The sequence below is a fragment of the Cherax quadricarinatus genome, chromosome 23 (assembly GCF_038502225.1).
Source record: "Cherax quadricarinatus isolate ZL_2023a chromosome 23, ASM3850222v1, whole genome shotgun sequence".
NCBI classification, from domain to species: Eukaryota; Metazoa; Arthropoda; class Malacostraca; order Decapoda; family Parastacidae; genus Cherax; species Cherax quadricarinatus.
In genome coordinates, this window is record NC_091314.1 from 32,452,883 (window position 1) to 32,477,452 (window position 24,570).

At 38.6% G+C, this 24,570-nt stretch overlaps 1 protein-coding gene across 2 annotated transcripts in view; it reads right to left on the minus strand.

The window, feature by feature from the left end:
* dom (domino helicase) overlaps positions 1-24,570 on the minus strand; it is a 479,765-nt gene that overhangs the window by 106,346 nt on the left and 348,849 nt on the right. For both annotated transcript variants that reach the window (XM_070088057.1, XM_070088056.1), the window contains one exon: positions 15,182-15,217. In XM_070088057.1, the coding sequence (XP_069944158.1) occupies positions 15,182-15,217 (36 nt within the window). The remainder of the gene's footprint in view (positions 1-15,181; positions 15,218-24,570) is intronic.

Genomic DNA, 24,570 nt, shown 5'->3' on the forward strand with positions numbered 1-24,570 from the left:
AATTACGATGGAAATGAAGTCCTTCTGGAAAGGGATTCTCCTTCCAAGCAATAGACAATTCTGACTCTCCCCTGCTGCTGGCACATCACTCATCAACAACTCCACAATAAAGGTAAGTGGCATTTAATTATTGTTTATTGTGCATGTCCCATTTTTTCCATACAAGGAAATGTATATTTCATGTAATATTTTTTTTTTCAGACTTTGGGGTGTCAGGAACGGATTAATTCTATTTCCATTATTTCTTATGGGGAAAATTAACTCGACCAACGGCAATTTCGACCAACGGCAAGCCCTCTGGAACAGATTACTGCCGTTCAATGAGGGTCCACTGTATTATAGAACAATAGTAATAAAAAAAATTTTTATTGTTGGTTTGTGTAAACAAGTTTTGTAAACAATATAATGATAAAAATGTTTGTGCATTTATTGTGTTGTATACAAGTGTATGTGTAGGTTGCACCGTACTTTGGTTTCACATGCCACATAAGGTACTTGAAAAAAAAAAATGCTGAAAAATACAAACATTCGAATGGGAGTAAATATAAAAATACCGGGTGACCGGCATTTGCTGCTGTTGTCATATGCGACCCATGTTCTGCCAAGTTTATGCCTCTATATCTCGGTAAGTACTGAACGCAAAAATTTCTTGGGGGCTTAAAAGAATCAGCAAATTAATCTTAAAATTTTGGTAAGAAAAAAGTTTTTTTTTTTTTCAAATATTTTGTGACATACAGACACACTTCAGGATTTGGGTTTGCGACAGTCAAAGGGCTAATACGATGGTTTACATATACAGCCTCACCTCACTAAATGACATCCAGTGGAACCTCGGTTTTTGTAACTAATTCATTCCAGAAAGTCTGACGAAAACCGAATTCAATGAAAACTGAAGCAATATTTCCCATAATAAATAATGTAAATCCAATTAATCCGTTCCAGATGCCCAAAAATACTATTAACAAAAAAATACATTTTATAGAGAATAACTATAGTCTTACAGAAAACAATGAGAAATAAATATAAAGGACTAATGAAATGGATAAATGAACATTTAACATCACTTTTACCTTTACTGAAGACTCTTGTTGGCATATGGAAGACGGCAAGAAGGGGAGAGGGAGGAGAGGTAATCTCTACCACCATCACTACCACTCTCTACCACAATCACTACCACTCTCTACCACCATCATAACTACTACCACTCTCTACCACCATCATAACTACTACCACTCTCTACCACCATAACTACTACCACTCTCTACCACAATCACTACCACCCTCTACCACAATTACTACAACCCTCTACCACCATCACAACCACTACCACCCTCTACCACCATCACTACCACCCTCTACCGACGTGAAACAAAGCCAGACTGATGCTTTGTGGGATGCTTTGTGTGGGCATGGGTGGACACGTTTGGTAAGGCGGACTACTGTCAACTCAACGAAAACTGAGGTGATGAATGAAAACTGGGACAAAATTTTGATAATAAAAGAAGTCGAAAATCAAATTAAACGAAAACCAGGGCAAACGAAAACTGAGGTTCCACTGTACTCATTTACTGATGATTTGAACTTACGATGGGCTCTCTGATCAGTATGCATACCTAAATAATGTATATTAGAGCTGATTTCCTCTATTCTGTTTTTTACAATATACAGTACACTACTGTATAAACATTTAACCCTTTCAGGGTCGACAGGCCCTCTCCCAGAGTTGTTCTCAGGGTCAACAAATTTTCAAAAAAAAAAAAAAAAAAAAAAAAAAAAAAAAAAAAAAAAAAAAAAAAAAAAAAAAAAATGATGATTTTTTCTTATGAAAAGATAGAGAATCTTTTCCCAATCATAATGACATCCATAGTATGAAATTTGATGGAAAACTTACAGAATTATGCTCTCGCGAAGTTAGTGGTCTTGATGATGTTTACGCATCGGCGATTTTGCCCACTTTGACCCCTATTTTCAGCCAATTCCAGTGTGCTAGTCGACAAAAATCATAACTATTTTGCTAGAACTCCATTTTGTCTATCGAATGAGCATAAGAAACCACCCATTTACCGATTTCAACTATTCAATAAAGTGGTCAGAATTTAGCAATTTTGCCAATTTCACACAAATTTCAAAAGATGCCAATTTCCAAATAGGGTCCAGAATAAACAAGAAAGACATTCCTAGCACTAAAATAACACTTCCTCTGTTCATTAGTCACGTCCCCACACCCCTCTTACATTCTTTTGCTTTCCACTTGTGAAAGAATATTAGACTCACCAGTTGACATGTATTGGACGCGTAGCATAATTTGTTTACTTTTGAACTTTGGCAAAAATCGAAGATTTCTGCTATTTTGAGCTCAATTTCAAGGTACTTTTCATTGTAAAACCAATCAAAATCGTCTCAATTTCAGTAATATGTCTTCCATCCTGTAAAATGAGACCAGGAAAACTAGAATACAATAATCAGGGCAGCGGCAGCAGCGACTTCCAAGCTCCGTACTTTTCTCCAACAATCAGAGCTACCAATGCTCCTATGATGACCTAGTTACAAGCAAAACTGCACTACCCAACATAGCACCCAGAATGACCAAAGACTACCAACAGTGAAACGTACAAATCGAAAATAATAGAGATCAAAGGAAGACTGCCCACAAACCGAAACAAACACCCAGCTGCCAGCCGAACAACGTAACCCTAAGCTTTGTATAACTACAACTTCTTCTTAACTACAACAATTCCTGTAGTATTATGAGGCACAATCTAAGAGGAAACAGCACCAAGGCCAGCAAGAAAACACCGAAAAATCAACTATTCAACAAGTGTAGTCAGGAGGACGCCGGCCCAGCAACCCCCCCACTCACCACCGCTCAAGGCGACACCACAACAATAACAACAAACATGGCTGCCACCAGCCCATCCTCCCCTCTCTTCCCCGGATTCAACCTACCAAGTAGTCTCTCAGGTATGACCAACGATCCAGATACCCTAAAAACATACATCTCCAACTTAGTTATTGAAAATATGAATCTTCGAGAGACGCTAACAAAACAAGACACCAGGATGACACAACTCGAGAACAAAATCCTCAGTCTTGAACAAAAGTTATCAACACCAGGAATGACTAACTGTGACAAGACCATCCAAACAGTCATAGATAGCCATACCCAACAAATAATATCTCTTAATACAAAGGTTGAAGAAGCAGTAAAAGAATGGAAGAACAACTTAGATAACCAGTTCAGTGACTACTTTGCTCTCCAAGAAGATAAAACTGAGCAAGATAAACTATCGGACGCAGTAATAGTTAACATTCCACTTTTTCCCAGTGATATGAACCAAACAGTAGGTAGTAGGTTGGTAGACAGCAACCGCCCAGGGAGGTACTACCGTCCTGCCAAGTGAGTGTAAAACGAAAGCCTGTAATTGTTTTACATGATGGTAGGATTGCTGGTGTCCTTTTTTCTGTCTCATGAACATGCAAGATTTCAGGTATGTCTTGCTACTTCTACTTACACTTAGGTCACACTACACATACATGTACATGCACATATATACACACCCCTCTGGGTTTTCTTCTATTTTCTTTCTAGTTCTTATTCTTGTTTATTTCCTCTTATCTCCATGGGGAAGTGGAACAGAATTCTTCCTCCGTAAGCCATGCGTGTTGTAAGAGGCGACTAAAATGCCGGGAGCAAGGGGCTAGTAACCTCTTCTCCTGTATATATTACTAAATGTAAAAGGAGAAACTTTCGTTTTTCCTTTTGGGCCACCCCGCCTCAGTGGGATACGGCCGGTGTGTTGAAAGATGAACCAAACAAACAGTAAAGAAATTACTCTGCAGATCATAAAGGACCAAACAAGTGTTACTGTACCAGAGTCAGAAATAAAAGAAGCCAGGTTACTAGGATCCCATGGTAGAAAAAGTGTTATGCTTAGATTCCACTCACATGACAGGAAAAAAGACTTAATTATTGCATCTATTAAAGTAAAGAAAGAGGTATACATAAACGAGTGTCTTACCAAAAAACGTCAGAACTGCCTGTATAGAGTCAGAAAACTTAAGCGGGAGAATAATGACACAATACACCAATGCTTCACACGAGATGGGAAAATTCTTGTTAGGAAAACAAATGTAGGTCAACTGTACACAATAACGAACGAGAATGATCTATCACAATTTCTCAGGGATACTAATCTTACAGAGAATAACTAAACAATGTCCAACCTAAAAGCCTACGTGGTGTAGTGAATGTTTTGCTCCATTATTGTTCAAATTTCATTGTACAATCTCTTAGTAATTAAATAATCAACTACCTCATTTTGTGATTTTACTAGTAAGCATAAGTCACCTTATGTAATTTTCTTATTTACTATTGTTTGCTTAAACTTTCTCTGTCCATATCATTACCTCATATTTTTTTAAATACTATCAATTGATATTACTTACTAAAATTAATAATTATCATTTTTACTATAATTTCAATTTACTCTTAAAATTTTTGACATTTAATAACCATTACTTGTCTAATTACCTTTACCTGTTTTAATACCACATTTACTATCTTAGAGTACTCTTAATTACCTTGTGCTGCCATATAACCTCTAATATAACTACCAGTGCAATATTGAATGAAATAAACATTACTTTTTCACTTTTTTGTAATCATTATTACTTACTGAAATTTTATTAAACACCATATTTACGACCAGTCAATTTTACTTTTGTACATTAAACATTATTTTATACTTCCCATAACATTTTGTTGCCAAATTTTCAAGTTTGTATATTCAACTCCAACCTTTATATTATCCTTTGTACCTGTGTACCTGTGTACCTGTCTACCATCTTACTATCATATTATAACCAAGACATAACCCTTGTTATTTTTTACTATTATTCTTTTGGTACTTTAATTGTGAATTATATTTTGTCAATTTAAATCTAGTTATACTCCTGATCTTGTCAACAACCTATACCAGACTCTAGTGCAATTGCAAGTACCATTTCAATTTGTATTTTTATATTATAAGTTTATATTTTTTCTTCTTCTCTTTTTTAGTAAATGTCTACAGGAGAAGGGGTTACTAGCCCATTGCTCCCGGCATTTTAGAGAAGAAGAAAAACTTTATAAAACTGGGATGCTTAAATGTGCGTGGATGTAGTGCGGATGACAAGAAACAGATGATTGCTGATGTTATGAATGAAAAGAAGTTGGATGTCCTGGCCCTAAGTGAAACAAAGCTGAAGGGGGTAGGAGAGTTTCAGTGGGGGGAAATATATGGGATTAAATCTGGAGTATCTGAGAGAGTTAGAGCAAAGGAAGGGGTAGCAGTAATGTTAAATGATCAGTTATGGAAGGAGAAAAGAGAATATGAATGTGTAAATTCAAGAATTATGTGGATTAAAGTAAAGGTTGGATGCGAGAAGTGGGTCATAATAAGCGTGTATGCACCTGGAGAAGAGAGGAATGCAGAGGAGAGAGAGAGATTTTGGGAGATGTTAAGTGAATGTATAGGAGCCTTTGAACCAAGTGAGAGAGTAATTGTGGTAGGGGACCTGAATGCTAAAGTAGGAGAAACTTTTAGAGAGGGTGTGGTAGGTAAGTTTGGGGTGCCAGGTGTAAATGATAATGGGAGCCCTTTGATTGAACTTTGTATAGAAAGGGGTTTAGTTATAGGTAATACATATTTTAAGAAAAAGAGGATAAATAAGTATACAAGATATGATGTAGGGCGAAATGACAGTAGTTTGTTGGATTATGTATTGGTAGATAAAAGACTGTTGAGTAGACTTCAGGATGTACATGTTTATAGAGGGGCCACAGATATATCAGATCACTTTCTAGTTGTAGCTACACTGAGAGTAAAAGGTAGATGGGATACAAGGAGAACAGAAGCATCAGGGAAGAGAGAGGTGAAGGTTTATAAACTAAAAGAGGAGGCAGTTAGGGTAAGATATAAACAGCTATTGGAGGATAGATGGGCTAATGAGAGCATAGGCAATGGGGTCTAAGAGGTATGGGGTAGGTTTAAAAATGTAGTGTTAGAGTGTTCAGCAGAAGTTTGTGGTTACAGGAAAGTGGGTGCAGGAGGGAAGAGGAGCGATTGGTGGAATGATGATGTAAAGAGAGTAGTAAGGGAGAAAAAGTTAGCATATGAGAAGTTTTTACAAAGTAGAAGTGATGCAAGGAGGGAAGAGTATATGGAGAAAAAGAGAGAGGTTAAGAGAGTGGTGAAGCAATGTAAAAAGAGAGCAAATGAGAGAGTGGGTGAGATGTTATCAACAAATTTTGTTGAAAATAAGAAAAAGTTTTGGAGTGAGATTAACAAGTTAAGAAAGCCTAGAGAACAAATGGATTTGTCAGTTAAAAATAGGAGAGGAGAGTTATTAAATGGAGAGTTAGAGGTATTGGGAAGATGGAGGGAATATTTTGAGGAATTGTTAAATGTTGACGAAGATAGGGAAGCCGTGATTTTGTGTGTAGGGCAAGGAGGAATAACATCTTGTAGGAGTGAGGAAGAGCCAGTTGTGAGTGTGGGGGAAGTTCGTGAGGCAGTAGGTAAAATGAAAGGGGGTAAGGCAGCTGGGATTGATGGGATAAAGATAGAAATGTTAAAAGCAGGTGGGGATATAGTTTTGGAGTGGTTGGTGCAATTATTTAATAAATGTATGGAAGAGGGTAAGGTACCTAGGGACTGGCAGAGAGCATGCATAGTTCCTTTGTGTAAAGGCAAAGGGGATAAAAGAGAGTGCAAAAATTATAGGGGGATAAGTCTGTTGAGTATACCTGGTAAAGTGTATGGTAGAGTTATAATTGAAAGAATTAAGAGTAAGACGGAAAATAGGATAGCAGATGAACAAGGAGGCTCTAGGAAAGGTAGGGGGTGTGTGGACCAGGTGTTTACAGTGAAACATATAAGTGAACAGTATTTAGATAAGGCTAAGAGGTCTTTGTGGCATTTATGGATTTGGAAAAGGCGTATGACAGGGTGGATAGGGGGGCAATGTGGCAGATGTTGCAAGTGTATGGTGTAGGAGGTAGGTTATTGAAAGCAGTGAAGAGTTTTTACGAGGATAGTGAGGCTCAAGTTAGAGTATGTAGGAAAGAGGGAAATTTTTTCCCAGTAAAAGTAGGCCTTAGACAAGGATGTGTGATGTCACCATGGTTGTTTAATATATTTATAGATGGGGTTGTAAGAGAAGTAAATGCGAGGGTCTTGGCAAGAGGCGTGGAGTTAAAAGATAAAGAATCACACACAAAGTGGGAGTTGTCACAGCTGCTCTTTGCTAATGACACTGTGCTCTTGGGAGATTCTGAAGAGAAGTTGCAGAGATTGGTGGATGAATTTGGTAGGGTGTGCAAAAGAAGAAAATTAAAGGTGAATACAGGAAAGAGTAAGGTTATGAGGATAACAAAAAGATTAGGTGATGAAAGATTGAATATTAGATTGGAGGGAGAGAGTATGGAGGAGGTGAACGTATTCAGATATTTGGGAGTGGACGTGTCAGCAGATGGGTCTATGAAAGATGAGGTGAATCATAGAATTGATGAGGGAAAAAGAGTGAGTGGTGCACTTAGGAGTCTGTGGAGACAAAGAACTTTGTCCTTGGAGGCAAAGAGGGGAATGTATGAGAGTATAGTTTTGCCAACGCTCTTATATGGGTGTGAAGCATGGGTGATGAATGTTGCAGCGAGGAGAAGGCTGGAGGCAGTGGAGATGTCATGTCTGAGGGCAATGTGTGGTGTGAATATAATGCAGAGAATTCGTAGTTTGGAAGTTAGGAGGAGGTGCGGGATTACCAAAACTGTTGTCCACAGGGCTGAGGAAGGGTTGTTGAGGTGGTTCGGACATGTAGAGAGAATGGAGCGAAACAGAATGACTTCAAGAGTGTATCAGTCTGTAGTGGAAGGAAGGCGGGGTAGGGGTCGGCCTAGGAAAGGTTGGAGGGAGGGGGTAAAGGAGGTTTTGTGTGCGAGGGGCTTGGACTTCCAGCAGGCATGCGTGAGCGTGTTTGATAGGAGTGAATGGAGACAAATGGTTTTTAATACTTGACGTGCTGTTGGAGTGTGAGCAAAGTAACATTTATGAAGGGATTCAGGGAAACCGGCAGGCCGGACTTGAGTCCTGGAGATGGGAAGTACAGTGCCTGCACTCTGAAGGAGGGGTGTTAATGTTGCAGTTTAAAAACTGTAGTGTAAAGCACCCTTCTGGCAAGACAGTGATGGAGTGAATGATGGTGAAAGTTTTTCTTTTTCGGGCCACCCTGCCTTGGTGGGAATCGGCCAGTGTGATAATAAAAAAAATAAAAAAGTTTATATTATAATTCCTACTCTAAGATTGTTTTCATATCTTAGTGACTATATTGTGTGTGCAATTAGTGTATATTTCAATTATATTATTGTTCAAGGCCCTTAACTATCTTTTGCTAACAAGTACTAACTACCTCATATATTTTTTTCTACTTGTTTTATTCTTTTGCTACCTTAACTTGTATATTTTATCTTGTCAATTTAAATCTAGTTATACTCTAATTCTTGTAAACAACTTATATAACACCTTAGTGCAATTACAATTGAGAGTCTTGTGCCTTTTTTATATTATTAGATTAAACTCAGTTGTACTATAGTCAATACCAAATTCATTATATTAGACCATATTGCAATTACTAGTGAGAGACTGGAGCTATTTTTAATTTGTATTGTTATATTATTAGATTAAATCTAGTTGTACTATAGCTCATTCTAGCTCAAAACAGACTCCACAAAAGTCATTATATTAGACCTTAGTGCAATTATTTGATTACCACTTTATTGTTCACCACAACTTATATTAGTCCCTTTTATATTACAATTTTATATTATAATTCTAACTTTAAAGAATTACCTTTAAAGTACTACCTACTATCATATTACCAAGCTCCATTATTTGATCATCACTTTATTTGTTCACCACTAATTATTTTAGTCCCTTTTATATTGTCTCCTTTATTTTAGCTTTAAAAAACTACCTTAGCTCATTATTTTTACATTTGTTAAATAATTCAGGTGCTATTTTTTTAGCTTTAGAATATTTACTTTGTTTTATACTTAATTCTAACTATAGATTCACTACAAATCTTATGATTACAAGCATTGATCCTGATACCAACCTCTTGTTTAATGACTTAAATGATTCAAACAGTTACTGTAATTACTATACAGCAGAACAATCAAAGGCACTTCTCAGAGCCAACAACAACATAACTATCTTTAACTACAATATCAGATCTTTAAGCAAGCATTACGATGACCTCCTAGCATTACTAAATTCCTTGCATGCCAATATGTCCATCATTACACTAACTGAAACCTGGCTAAAGCCTGATACTACAGATGTCTATGCCATTCCTGGTTACACAGCCATACACAACTGTAGGCCAGACCAACAAGGGGGTGGCACAGCTATATACTACTCAGACCAACTAGAATGTATCACTAATACTTGCACAAGGGATGAACATGGGGAATATATAATAGCTAAATTCAAATCCAAATACCTACAAAAACTTCTCACAGTGATAAACATCTACAGAGTTCCACAATCAAATATTAGCCAATTTAGTCAAAACCTAGGAAGTATGATAACTGATGCACGCATGAACAAAGATCACTTACTACTCTCAGGTGACTTCAATATAAATCTCCTGCAAGACCAGGACCCACACGTTACTGAATTCACAAACACAATGAGTAACTGCATGTTGCTACCAACAGTAACAAAACCTACAAGAGTTACGGAGACTAGTGTTTCCCTACTTGACCACATCTGGACCAACACCATATCCCCTTTAAAATCAGGCATAATTACAGATAATACCACAGACCACTACCCTATTTTCCTCATAACAACTCTTGGTAAAATACCCCAAGACACTACTAAAGTCACCTTCAGACTTCACAATGAGGCAGCCATTAATAACTTCACAACAGCAGTAACAAACATTGACTGGCACACTGAGCTAGAAATCTATACAGATATTGACGAATGTTTTAATATTTTTCTAAAAAAGACCCAATACCTCTATAACAAGCACTGCCCTAAAAAAAACTAAACAGATGACAGCTAAGAGACTGAACAGTCCCTGGCTAACACCCAGCATTCTCAAATCCATAAATACAAAACACCGATATGAAAAACAGTACAGAATGGGTCACATAACCAGAGACCAAACAAAACGTTACTCGTCAATCCTAACCAGCCTGATAAGAAGGGCAAAAAAACTGTATTATGAGAACAGATTATCCAACTTACGAGGTGATATAAAAAAGACCTGGAAGACCCTATCAGAAATTTTGGGAACAAAAAACATATCACGAAATAGCGAAATAAAATTAGCAAAATCAGATGAACCCCAACTCCCACCAACAGAAACGGCAAACAGACTCAATGATTTCTTCTCCACTATAGGACAAAACCTTGCCAATAAAATCCCAAGCTCAGATACCCCACCAAATGACTACTTCACTGGCAACTACCTGAACACACTGTTCCTAGCTCCGACTAACCCATACGAAGTCTCCCTTATTATCAACACACTAAAAAACCAAGGCAGGAGATTTAAATACCTTACCACCCTTTATATACAAAAAAGTGTCACAAGTACTATCACCAATCATTGCAACACTCTTTAACAAATCCATTTGATCCTCCACCTTCCCTACAGTTCTCAAAATAGCAAGGGTCACCCCGATCCATAAAGGAGGAGACCAAACAGAGTTGAATAACTATAGGCCAATATCCAATTTACACCCTCTCTCAAAAATCTTCGAAAAATTAATTCATAAACGAATCTACTCCTACCTCATCTCCCAAAACATTCTCAACCCCTGCCAATTTGGATTCAGGCCTAATAAAAATACTAATGATGCTATTATACACATGCTAGAACATATATACACTGCAATAGAGAAAAAAGAAGTCCCACTGGGGATCTTCATTGACTTACGTAAAGCTTTTGATACAGATGACCATGACTTGCTCCACGTAAAATTGTCACACTATGGTATTAGAGGGCACTCCCTCAACTACCTCAAGTCATACCTCAGCAACAGAAGCCAATATGTGTATGCAAATGGGGCAAGCTCTTCTGCTCAACCAATTACAGTTGGTGTCCCACAGGGAAGTGTCCTTGGCCCTCTTCTCTTTCTCCTATACATAAATGACCTACCAAATGCTTTGCAATTACTCAAACCCATACTTTTTGCAGATGACACTACACACATCTTCTCTCACCCAAGCCCAGTCACACTAGCCAATACTGTAAACACCAAATTACAGAAAATATCTACCTGGATGAGGACTAACAAACTTAAACTAAACATTGACAAAACCTACTTCATTCAGTTTGGTAACAGAGCTACAGATGTACCTCTTAACATAACGATAAACAGATCACCTATCACAAAGCTAACAGAGGGAAAATTCTTAGGAATCCACCTTGATAATAGACTCAAATTTCATACACATATACAACAAATTTCTAAGAAAATTTCCAAGACTGTAGGCATACTATCGAAGATACGGTACTATGTTCCACAGTCAGCCCTCCTGGCCCTTTATCACTCTCTTATTTACCCCTACCTCACCAACGGAATTTGTGCATGGGGCTCAACAACAATTAACCATCTCAGACCACTAATTACCCAACAAAAGGCTGCAGTTAGAATGATAACAAATTCTCACTACAGGCAGCACACTCCACCAATATTCAAAACACTCAACCTACTCACCATACAAAACATCCATACTTATTACTGCACCTATTACATACATAGAACACTTAACTCTGATATTAACCCTCCCCTCAAACATCTCCTTGCCAACCTCAACAGAACACATGACCATAACACAAGGCACAGATCACTCTTCGATGTTCCTCGTGTCCATCTCACGCTATGCAAAAACTCAATGCACATAAAAGGCCCTAAAATCTGGAATTCATTACCTGTAAATATAAAAGAAACACTACCTGTTTATAAATTCAAGTCTCTTCTCAAAGATCACTTACTCACTCAAAACCAAATAAATACTGAATAACTGAACCTTATAAATTGTATATCCTATATGTTACTCACAATTATATCACACAAATGTTAAACCTAGGACCCAATCTAACTTATTATTTTTTTAAATACACTACCTAACAGAATACTCCATTCGACTGAATGTACAGCAATGCATGCAACCATATGACCTGTCTTTGTAATACTCATTTGTGCTTTATAGTTATCTGTTTACAATAATGTTTTATCACTGATTTCATCACTGCTTAGTTAATCTTAAGTTAATTTTAAGCCAGCCCGTAATGCTATGCATATAAGTGGCTTTGGCATGCTGCTCTTACCTGTATTTTTTGTACCTCTGTATGTATGCTTAAATTACTAAATTAAATTAAATTAAATTAAATTAAATTCATAACATCAGCAATCATCTGTTTCTTGTCATCCGCACTACATCCACGCACATTTAAGCATCCCAGTTTTATAAAGTTTTTCTTCTCTTTTTTAGTAAATGTCTACAGGAGAAGGGGTTACTAGCCCATTGCTCCCGGCATTTTAGTCGCCTCATACGACACGCATGGCTTACGGAGGAAAGATTCTTTTCCACTTCCCCATGGACAATAGAAGAAATAAAGAGGAACAAGAACTATTTAGAAAAAGGAGAAAAGCCTAGATGTATGTATATATATATATGCATGTGCGTGTCTGTGAAGTGTGACCAAAGTGTAAGTAGGAGTAGCAAGATATCCCTGTTATCTAGCGTGTTTATGAGACACAAAAAGAAACCAGCAATCCTACCATCATGCAAAACAGTTACAGGTTTCTGTTTCACAGTCATCTGGCAGGACGGTAGTACTTCCCTGGGTGGTTGCTGTCTACCAACCTACTACCTAATTAAATGTCATAGCATATTACGTGTGGGTGGGGTGGGATGACCTGGCTGGCTATCATACCTCCCAAACCTGACTTCCTACAAATACAACTCACCTCTTACCCTACATTAGGACAACAAATATTCTGAGGTAAGTAATGGGTGTACTGTGTGAGTATTTTACTTTTTATTGTTTTTAATAGCAAAAAAAAAAAGGCACAATATTGTGACTGAAACGATACACAAATAACCCGCACATAGAAGAGAGGAGCTTACGACGACGTTTTGATCTGACTTGGACCATTTACAAAGTCACACTAACAAGAAGTGGAGCAGGACGGGTATATATAGGCAGGAAGAGGTAGTGGTGGTGGTAGTAGTAGTAGTACTAGTACTAGTAGTAGTAGTGGGGAATTGAGGAGGAGGAGGAGCCAGTCAAATACAAAGAAAGGGGAGCACTGCAAGGGAGGTAGGTGCCCACAGAGGGAGAGCAAGAACACAGAGGTGGAGGGAGGGGAAGTAATGAAATAAATAATGAAGGAACAGAAACATAAGACAGAAGAAAGAAAGACAACCCAGAAGAGAAAAGAAAAAAGAAAGGAGGAAAGGGGAAGAGGGAGAAGAAGAAAAAAGGAGGAATCAGGTTAAGTCACGGGTGTTCTGAAGTTTGGAGCATTTTACAATGTAGTGGGAGAGGAAGGCATCTACAGAGACAAAGCCAGGACTAAGACTCATACAAGGAAAGCTGTGTATTAGGGAGGATTCAACCAGACGGCAACCGTTAAAGTTGGAAGTAGGGAAGACAGTTTTAGCAGAAGACCAGTCAATAGGATGGCTGTGATCTCTGACATGACAGAAAAGAGCATTATTAGTGTCGGCAAGCCTAACACTATTTTTGTGCTCCCTAAGTCTGTCAGAGATTGACCAGTTTCTCCAAAGTATTGAAGAGGACAGGAGGAGCAAGAAATAGAGTAGACACCAGGGACATCTGTAGAAGCTCCTCTCTTCTATGTGCAGGTTATTTGTGTACTGTTTTTAATGCCTAGATCTATTGTTAACTTAATATATGTTAGAGTAAACTTGTTATCTCTCATTTATATGCATTTATAAGTGGAAAAAATGGTGTTCTGCTTTCCAGCAGTGCCTGGAACCCAACTTGTAGTATAAGTGGGGCCCTACTGTATATAAGTCCTATACATTTTATTATTTATTAACACATTGGCTGTTTCCCACAAAGGTAGGGTGGCCCCCCCAAAAAAAAAAAAAATTTTACATCATTCACTCCATCACTGTCTTGCCAGAGGCACACTTACACTACAGTTACAAAACTGCAACATTAACACCCCTCCTTCAGAGTGCAGGCACTGTACCTCCAATCTCCAGGACTCAAGTCTATCAAAGTCATTCTATTTCATTCCATCCTCTCTGCATAACCAAGCCACCTCAATAACCCCTCCTCAGCCCTCTGGAAAATAGTTTTGGTAATCCCACACCTCCTCCTAATATCCAAACTATGGATTCTGTACATTATATTCACACCACACATTGCCCTCAGACATGACATCTCCACTGCCTCCAGCCTTTTCCTTGTTGCAACATTCACCATCCAAGATTCACACCCATATAAGAGAATTGGTATAACTCTACTCTCATACATTACCCTCTTTGCTTCCATGGATAAAGTTCTTTGTCTCCACAGACTCCTCCGTGCACCACTCACCTTTTTCCCCTCGTCAATTCTGATTCACCTCATCTTTCGCAGACCCATCTACTCCAAAACATCTGAAAACATTCACCTCCTTCATACGCTCTCCCTTTAATCTGATATCCAGTCTTTCATTGCCTAATTTTTGGTTCTCATTACCTGATTCTTTCCTATGAAACTCATCCACCAACCTCTGCAATTTCTCTTCAGAATCTTCCAAAAGCACAGTGTCATCAGCAAAGAGCAACTGTGACAACTCCCACTTTGTGTTAGACTCTATCTTTTAACCCCACACCTGGAGTATTCTTGCCAACAGCCGAGCATTCACTTCGAACTCACGTGTATTCGAACCCACATGTGGAGAGTGGCTTAGCTCCCAAATGTAATGCCTTAGATCACTTGGCTACAGATGCCTCAAAAAGCCAGGTAGCCAGGTTACATACCATATTTCTTCCTAGCTCCGGGGCACACCAGAGGGTAAGAGTGAGTTTACACTACTCTTATTCGTGGTTGTAAGTAATATGGTGTCTATAAGATAGTAAGGTATATATAATGTTAAACTTACCGGCATTTCTTCTCTTCCGCACAATGACAGCCACATCTGTGAAAACAAAGACATTATGTGTAAATATGGACAAAAATTTAACAAATACTGCCCTCCAGCAAATACCTGCTTGATATCAAGGAAAAAACTGAAGGTAACAATGCAAAAATGTCTGTAGCACAAGTATTATATTACATTATTAATACATAAAATACAGCACATATAAATAATAATAACAACACAATGTCTCACATTTAACCTACATCCATCTCAGGCTCCTCTTCATTCTTAAACCTACAAGGGTCATACAGTTCCTCATTCCTAAATGATGTTATCTCTCTTTGCTCCATATATGAAATCACATCTTCACCATCATCACTAATATTCAACAACTCATCAGAATATCCTCTTCATTATTCTAGTGTACCTCTATCTCCCTATCTAACATCATCACCACCTTTTTTTTTGTTCTTAACTGCTAAGTCTATTTGCTCTCTAGCTTCTTAATCCTGGTAAAATTTACTTATAAAGACTTGCTTATTCTTTCACTGGTTATCCTTCTCAACTCCCTCACAATTCTTTTAACCTCCCTTTTCATCTCTATTGTGTCTATTACGTATTTTTACATTACAAAAACCACTCATATGCTAACTTTTTCTCCCTTACCACCCTCTTCATCATTTTACCAATTATCCCTCTTCCCATCTGCACCCATCCTCCTATACCCACAAACCTTGCTGCACATTCTTAACCCTTTGAGGGTCTGTCCCACAGTTCTATGGCTTGTCCACAGGGTTTACCTGGAGTTTACCTGGAGAGGGTTTCAGGGGTCAACGCCCCCGCGGCGTGGTCTGAGACCAGGCCTCAAGAATTTAAAAAATAAAATTGTTATTTTTTCTTGTGAAATGGTATCAAATCTTTTTCTGAGGGTAATAAAATAAAAAGTACGAAATCTGATGGAAAACTGATGAAATTACACTATTGCAAATTTTGCTGCATCAGCGATATTTACGCATCAGGAATTTTGCCTACTTTGGCTCCTATTTCAGGCCAATTACATTATTGCAGTCAACCAAATTCTTAGCTATTTCGCTAGTATCACTTCCATTTTATCGACTGAGTACAAGAAAATGCCCAGTCAACTATTTCAGCTACCCAATAAAGTTAACAGAAATTGGCAATTTGGTCAATTTCACACAAAGTTCAAAATATTCCAGTTTCAAAATAGGGTCCAGAATAAACAATGGAGACATTCCTGGCACTAAAATAACAGATGAATTCTAGTTTGATTTTTTATTCATAAAATAGAATTTTTATTCACACAAAAAAATAGAAGATTTACTGTTATGCAATACTGTAATAATTGTATAACTAATATCAGTACATTCGTGAACATATACCCACCAGCTGATGTGTATTGGACACGTGACATCATTTGTTTACTCTTGAACATCGGAAAAAATCGAACACTTCTGCTTCTTTGAGCTCAATTTCAAGCAATTTTCAGTACTAAAATCAAACAAAAACATCTCTAATTCTTTAATATATCTTCCATTCTATCAAATGAAACCAAGAAACTACAAATACAACTGTAAAAAGCATATGAAAATACACTGCAAAGTCAATGTTTTAATCCAAAAACACGGTCACTGTTCTTTTTCTCATTATGCACTGTGTGCTGCAGGTTATGTTTTATGTGGTGCACACTTACCACATAGATGCAATCTCTCATATCTAGGTGCAAATTTATGGCTCACAGCTTATGTGAGTGAGCTGAGCTCATGACGTAATACTACGGCTTGGACCCTGGCTTCAAAGCCATAGAACTACAGGATGTACCCTCAAAAGGTTAAATTTATCCCAATACCTCATCACCGCTCTCTTCATTTCCTTAACTTTCTCTAATTCACCTTTCCCCCAATAGTTGATCATATCTTTCTGGATTGATTCTTCCTTAATTCATTTACAGTATTTTTACTTTCCTTTTACCAACTGCTATCAGTCTCCTTATACTCCACTTACCACTTACTCTTAGTTTAATTACCACTATATAATGATCTAATGTAAGTGTCGCTCCTCTAAAAACATGCACATTTATACATCTACTTGTAAACTTTCTGTCTAATACATATTCTAACAAACTGCTATCTTTGTGCCCCATATCATAGCTTGTATACTATTTATCTTTTTTTTTTCTAAAAATAAATATTACCTATTAGCAAACCCCCTTTCTTCACACAACTGAATTAAGTGTCCGCCATATTCATATGCTCCTGGCATGCCATACATACTACATCATATACAACAATTTCACCCACTTTACCATTAACCCTTAAATGGTCCAAACGTATATATACGTTCTCTTGTGCAGCGCCCTGAATATTTTGAAAAAAAAAAAAAAAAAAAAAAAAAAAAAAAAAAAAAAAAAAAATAGAGAAAAAAAAGAGCACATTTTTATAAGTGTTTTAGAATAAAAAAAAATTAGGGTCAGTACTGACAGAGATATGAGGCCGAGAAGTTGGCACTGGATGCTCACGTGACAGCAACATGGAGTCCTGCCACTTGCAGAAGTGTTGCCAATATACCTTTTTTTCTATTTTTCATATAATATGTTCTGATAATTACAATTTATAGTAGTTCTTGTCATTTCATAACCAATCTTTCTTCTGACACTAGTATTAGGTACTGAAATTGTACTCACATTGTCACAAACAGACTGACAGGTGGACATTTACACCTGCCTTGGCCATTTACTATTGTCTTGGAATATATACAAAATATTTTTTTGTCCCAGCAAAGTTTTGGATATGTGGAAGTATATAATAATAATAATAATAATAATACAGTGGACCCCCGCATACCGATGGCATCACATAACGATTAATCCGCATACCGCTTGCTTTAATCGCAAAAATTTTGCCTCGCATACCGCTTAAAAACCCGCTCACCGATTTTCGTCCGAGACGCGTCCAATGTGCGCCCTCAGCCAGCCTCACATGTGCCGCCGGTGGCATTGTTTACCAGCCAGCCTCCGCGGTAACATCCAAGCATACAATCGGAATATTTCGTATTATTACAGTGTTTTCGGTGCTTTTTCTGGAAAATAAGTGACCATGGGCCCCAAGAAAGCTTCTAGTGCCAACCCTACAGCAATAAGGGTGAGAATTATAATAGAGATGAAGAAAAAGATCATTGATAAGTATGAAAGTGGAGTGCGTGTCTCCGAGCTGGCCAGGTTGTATAATAAACCCCAATTAACCATCGCTACTATTGGTGGTACAGCTGCTGCTGCTGCTGCACTGTCAGCTGCTGCTGCTGCTGTAGCATCGTCTGCTGCTGCTGTAACATCATCTGTTGCTGCTGTAGCATCGTCTGTTGCTGCTGTACCACCGTCAGCTGCTGCTGTAGCATCGTCTGCTGCTGCTGTAGCATCGTCTGCTGCTGCTGCTGCTGTAGCATCGTCTGTTGCTGCTGTACCACTGTCAGCTGCTGCTGCTGCTGTAGCATCGTCTGCTGCTGCTGTAGCATCGTCTGCTGCTGCTGTAGCATCGTCTGTTGCTGCTGTACCACCGTCAGCTGCTGCTGCTGCTGTAGCATCGTCTGCTGCTGCTGTAGCATCGTCTGCTGCTGCTGTAGCATCGTCTGTTGCTGCTGTACCACCGTCAGCTGCTGCTGCTGCTGTAGCACCGTTGTTGGTGTGGCTTATTGAGAATACCAAGAAACAATTAACCCCAGAGGATTTGCCACCCAGGATAACCCAAAAAAGTCAGTGTCATCGAAGACTGTCTAACTTATTTCCATTGGGGTCCTTAATCTTGTCTCCCAGGATGCAACCCACACAAGTCGACTAACACCCAGGTGAACAGGGAAAAATGCCTGGAACTAGTGCTCATATTGGTGAATTTAAAGCCAGCAAAGGTTGGTTTGAGAGATTTAAGAATCGTAGTGGCATACACAGTGTGATAAGGCCTGTTCTGGAAGAAAATGCCAAACAGGACCTACAGTACTCAGGAGGAAAAGGCACTCCCAGGACACAGTGTCTCATCAGTCATTGCTGCATCTTCAATAAAGGTAAGTGTCATTTATTCTTCATTTAGTAGACTAGTACATGCACAATATATACTGTGCATGTACTACTCTACTATTGTGCATGTATCCTTCTCTTTGTGTGTAGGAAAATGTATATTTCATGTGGTAAAAATTTTTTTTTCATACTTTTGGGTGTCTTGCACGGATTAATTTGATTTCCATTATTTCTTATGGGGAAAATTCATTCGCATACCGATTATTTCGCATAACAATGACCCCTCTTGCACGGATTAAAATCGGTATGCGGGGGTCCACTGTAATGATGAGGAGGAGCATACGCGAGGGTGCAGTGATAACACTTGAGTATATGGAGAGTATATAGCAGAGTATATGGAGAGTAAAAGAAAGGTGAAGAGAGTGGTGACAGAGTGCAAAAGGAGAGCAGATGATAGAGTGGGAGAGGCACTGTCAAGAAATTTTAATGAAAATAAGAAAAAATTTTGGAGTTAAACAAGTTAAGAAAGCCTAGGGAAAGTATGGATTTGTCAGTTAAAAACAGAGTAGGGGAGTTAGTATATGGGGAGATGGAGGTATTAGGTAGATGGCGAGAATATTTTGAGGAACTTTTAAATGTTAAGGAAGAAAGAGAGGCGGTAATTTCATGCACTGGTCAGGGAGGTATACCATCTTTTAGGAGTGAAGAAGAGCAGAAATTAAGTGTGGGGAGGTACGTGAGGCATTACTTAGAATGAAAGGGGGTAAAGCAGCTGGAGCTGATGGGATCATGACAGAAATGTTAAAAGCAGGGGGGGATATAGTGTTGGAGTGGTTGGTACTTTTGTTTAATAAATGTATGAAAGAGGGGAAGGTACCTAGGGATTGGCGGAGAGAGATTGTAAAAATTATAGAGGAATAAGTTTACTGAGTATACCAGGAAAAGTGTACGGTAGGGTTATTATTGAAAGAATTAGAGGTAAGACAGAATGTAGGATTGTGGATGAGCAAGGAGGTTTCAGAGTGGGTAAGGGATGTGTAGATCAAGTGTTTACATTGAAGCATATATGTGAACAGTATTTAGATAAAGGTAGGGAAGTTTTTATTGCATTTATGGATTTAGAAAAGGCATATGATAGAGTGGATAGAGGAGCAATGTGGCAGATGTTGCAAGTATATGGAATAGGTGGTAAGTTATTAAATGCTGTAAAGAGTTTTAGGAGGATAGTGAGGCTCAGGTTAGGGTGTGTAGAAGAGAGGGAGACTACTTCCCGGTAAAAGTAGGTCTTAGACAGGGATGTGTAATGTCACCATGGTTGTTTAATATATTTATAGATGGGGTTGTAAAGGAAGTAAATGCTAGGGTGTTCGGGAGAGGGGTGGGATTAAATTTTGGGGAATCATATTCAAAATGGGAATTGACACAGTTACTTTTTGCTGATGATACTGTGCTTATGGGAGATTCTAAAGAAAAATTGCAAAGGTTAGTGGATGAGTTTGGGAATGTGTGTAAAGGTAGAAAGTTGAAAGTGAACATAGAAAAGAGTAAGGTGATGAGGGTATCAAATGATTTAGATAAAGAAAAATTGGATATCAAATTGGGGAGGAGGAGTATGGAAGAAGTGAATGTTTTCAGATACTTGGGAGTTGACGTGTCGGCATATGGATTTATGAAGGATGAGGTTAATCATAGAATTGATGAGGGAAAAAAGGTGAGTGGTGCGTTGAGGTATATGTGGAGTCAAAAAACGTTATCTATGGAGGCAAAGAAGGGAATGTATGAAAGTATAGTAGTACCAACACTCTTATATGGGTGTGAAGCTTGGGTGGTAAATAGAGCAGTGAGGAGATGGTTGGAGGCAGTGGAGATGTCCTGTTTAAGGGCAATGTGTGGTGTAAATATTATGCAGAAAATTTGGAGTGTGGAAATTAGGAAAAGGTGTGGAGTTAATAAAAGTATTAGTCAGAGGGCAGAAGAGGGGTTGTTGAGGTGGTTTGGTCATTTAGAGAGAATGGATCAAAGTAGAATGACATGGAAAGCATATAAATCTATAGGGGAAGGAAGGCGGGGTAGGGGTCGTCCTCGAGAGGGTTGGAGAGAGGGGGTAAAGGAGGTTTTGTGGGCGAGGGGCTTGGACTTCCAGCAAGCGTGCATGAGCATGTTAGATAGGAGTGAATGGAGATGAATGGTACTTGGGATCTGATGATCTGTTGGAGTGTGAGCAGGGTAATATTTAGTGAAGGGATTCAGGGAAACCGGTTACTTTCATATAGTCGGACTTGAGTCCTGGAAATGGGAAGTAGAATGCCTGCACTTTAAAGGAGGGGTTTGGGATATTGGCAGTTTGGAGGGATATGTTGTGTATCTTTATATGTATATGCTTCTAAACTGATGTATTCTGAGCACCTCTGCAAAAACAGTGATAATGTGTGAGTGTGGTGAAAGTGTTGAATGATGATGAAAGTATTTTTTGGGGGGGGGATTTTCTTTCTTTTTTGGGTCACCCTGCCTCGGTGGGAGACAGCTGACTTGTTGAAAAAAAAAAAAAAAAAGGTAATAATAAGTTCCCTTGAAGCATGAAAAACGAAGTCCACCCCTGACAGTGACATGATGAGATAACATTTGATAAGATCTGATGTTTGATGAGCATACAGGAGGGTGCAGTGATAACACTTGATAAGAAAAGATTAGAGGTGACATTTGATGAGCATTGGCCCTTGCTTTGTTTTTGCTGGTACACAAACATGTCTGTCTGTCTATCTGTCTGTCACGCTCCCTGTCTCTCTGTCTATCCATCTAGCTCTCTGTCTCAGAGACAGCCACAAGACTGCGTCATCATGTTTACTCACATCTTCAAGAAGAGTATAGCACTTTGTCTGGATTTTTTGGGTTATCCTAGGTAATTTATACTATGTATACTTGTATTTATGTGTACCTGTGAGACAGAGATAGACAGAGACAAATTCAAAGAGATAGACAGAGACAGATAGACAAAGACAGACAGACAGACACAGACAGACAGAGACAGACACAGACAGACAGAGACAGACACAGATAGACAGAGATAGAAATTGACAGAGATCGACAGACCCTAAACTTGGGGTTAACATCACTTTCCTCTTAAAAGAGGAGTGTTAGACATTACATTAGTGAATCTTTGGTGTTTGTCTCACTATTTGTTCTAGCTGGTGCTCAATTTAACTGGCACTCCCACAAGGTACTAAATGGTCCCAGATTTTTTTAATATAGTGCACACCGAGTGTTAAGACCCATTCTATGGTGACCAGGCACCTCAGGGCAATTGTGCCAAATTTGGAGGCAGGAAAATGAAAACGTACATATACGTTTGGGGCGCTACGCATAAGGACATATATATACGTTTGGACTGTTTAGGGGTTAAGGTTTCCCCACAACAATAATTTTCTTACTATACTTGTCTCACAACTCACCAAATATTCACTTACGTCTTCCAAAATCTTTTGTATATTCACTTTGAATTTCCTTCTCTTACATACCTCTCCAATTCATTTACCAACTTTTGCTCTTTCTCTTCAAAATCTCCCAAAAGAATCATGTCATAAAACAAAAATTAAATGTGACAACTCCCACTGAACTAAATTTGCCAGCTTACAATCCCACACATCTTCCCAACAGTTTTTCTATTTGTATATAAAGTATTCTCTCTTGTTTTTCCTGCATATTTTCCATAATTTAAAACTGTAGTCTTTTTGTTGTAAAAAAATACTTTTATTTAGTTTTTTCCATTCTTAACCCTTTGACTGTTTTGGTCGTATATATACGTCTTACAAGCCACCATTTTTGACGTACAGTGGACCCCTGGGTTTCATGATTAATCCGCTCCAGAGAGCCTGCTGAAAGTCGAAATTCACGAAACTCAAAACCATTTTTCCCATAAGAAATAATGGAAATAAAATTAATCCGTTCCAGACACCCAAAAATATTAAAATAAAATATTTTTTTCAAATTAAATAAAGATTTACATACTGAAAACAATCAGAAATCAAGTACATGCATATAAAAAATAACAACAACATTACCCTTACCTTTACTGAAGACTTCTGGGTGGATGGAAGATGGGAGGAGGGGATAGGAGGAAGGTGTACACTATTGTTTGGAAGGAGAATCTCCTTCCATTAGGACTTCAGGTAGCAAGTCCTTTTCTGGGGTTACTTCCCTTCTTCTTTTAATGCCACTGGGAACAACTTGAGTCACTGGACCCCTGTCGCAAAAAAAATATCTGTCCAGAGATGTCTGTTTCTGGCATTTCTTTATGATTTGCCTGAAGTGTGACAAGGTTTTGTCACTGAACATGTTGCAGATATGGCTTGTTTCAGCTTGGTCAGGGTGATACTTTTCAACAAAACTTTGCAACTCATTTCACTTTGAACACATATCCTTAATCACCGAAGAAGGCACCTCCTTCACTCTCTTTTCTTCGTCCTGTGAAGCAAGTTCCTCAGCTGTGGTCTGATGCTGTTCCAGTTGAAGCTCTTGCAGTTCGTCAGTGGTTAGCTCTTCCCTGTGGTCCTCCACCAACTCTTCCACATCCCCGTCACTCACCTCCAACCCCATGGACTTGCCCAATGCCACAAAACCTTTCACAACAGGCAGAGGGTCGGCAGGGTCAGGGTCTGCCTCAAACCCTTCAAAATCCCTCTGGATCATGTTCTTCGCTTTCTTTACCAAAGGGCTTGCACTAGCTTTCCTTGGACCATGGTGACTTATTTAGCAGTTGCAATCACAAAAAACTGGATTATTATATATGAACCCGCGGGGTGATGGTCATGTGTTGATAAACAATGGCACACTGAGTGTGAATGGCGTGGGAGACTGGCTTTGTGTGCGCGGTGACGGGCGGATGGGTACCGGACGGTCGCCGAATCATGAGCCTAATCACGAAACTCGAGGCCAAATTTTGCCGAAAAAACTTGCCGAAAGTTGGATTTCACGAAAGTCGATGCTGCCGAAACTCGAGGGTCCACTGTACATGTACTCATAAATTCGAGCAGCTTCAAATCAAGCAGGAGAAAGCTGGTAGGCCCACATGTGAGACAATGGGTCTGTGTCATCAGTGTGCACCATACAAAAAAAATCCTGAAGCACACAGTGTATGAGAAAAAAAAATCCGACCATTTTTTTAATTAAAATGCCAGCTTTGTGGTCTATTTTCGTATAGTATTTATGGTTGTATTGTCGTCTTCTTGGTCTCATTTGATAGAATGGAAAACATGTTATAGAAATAAAGGTGATTTTGATTGGTTTTACTATGAAAAGAACCTTGAAATGGAGCTCAAAGTAGGGGAAATGTTTGATTTTTGCCGATGTTCAAAAGTAAACAAATGATGTCATTTTCCAATAAATGTCC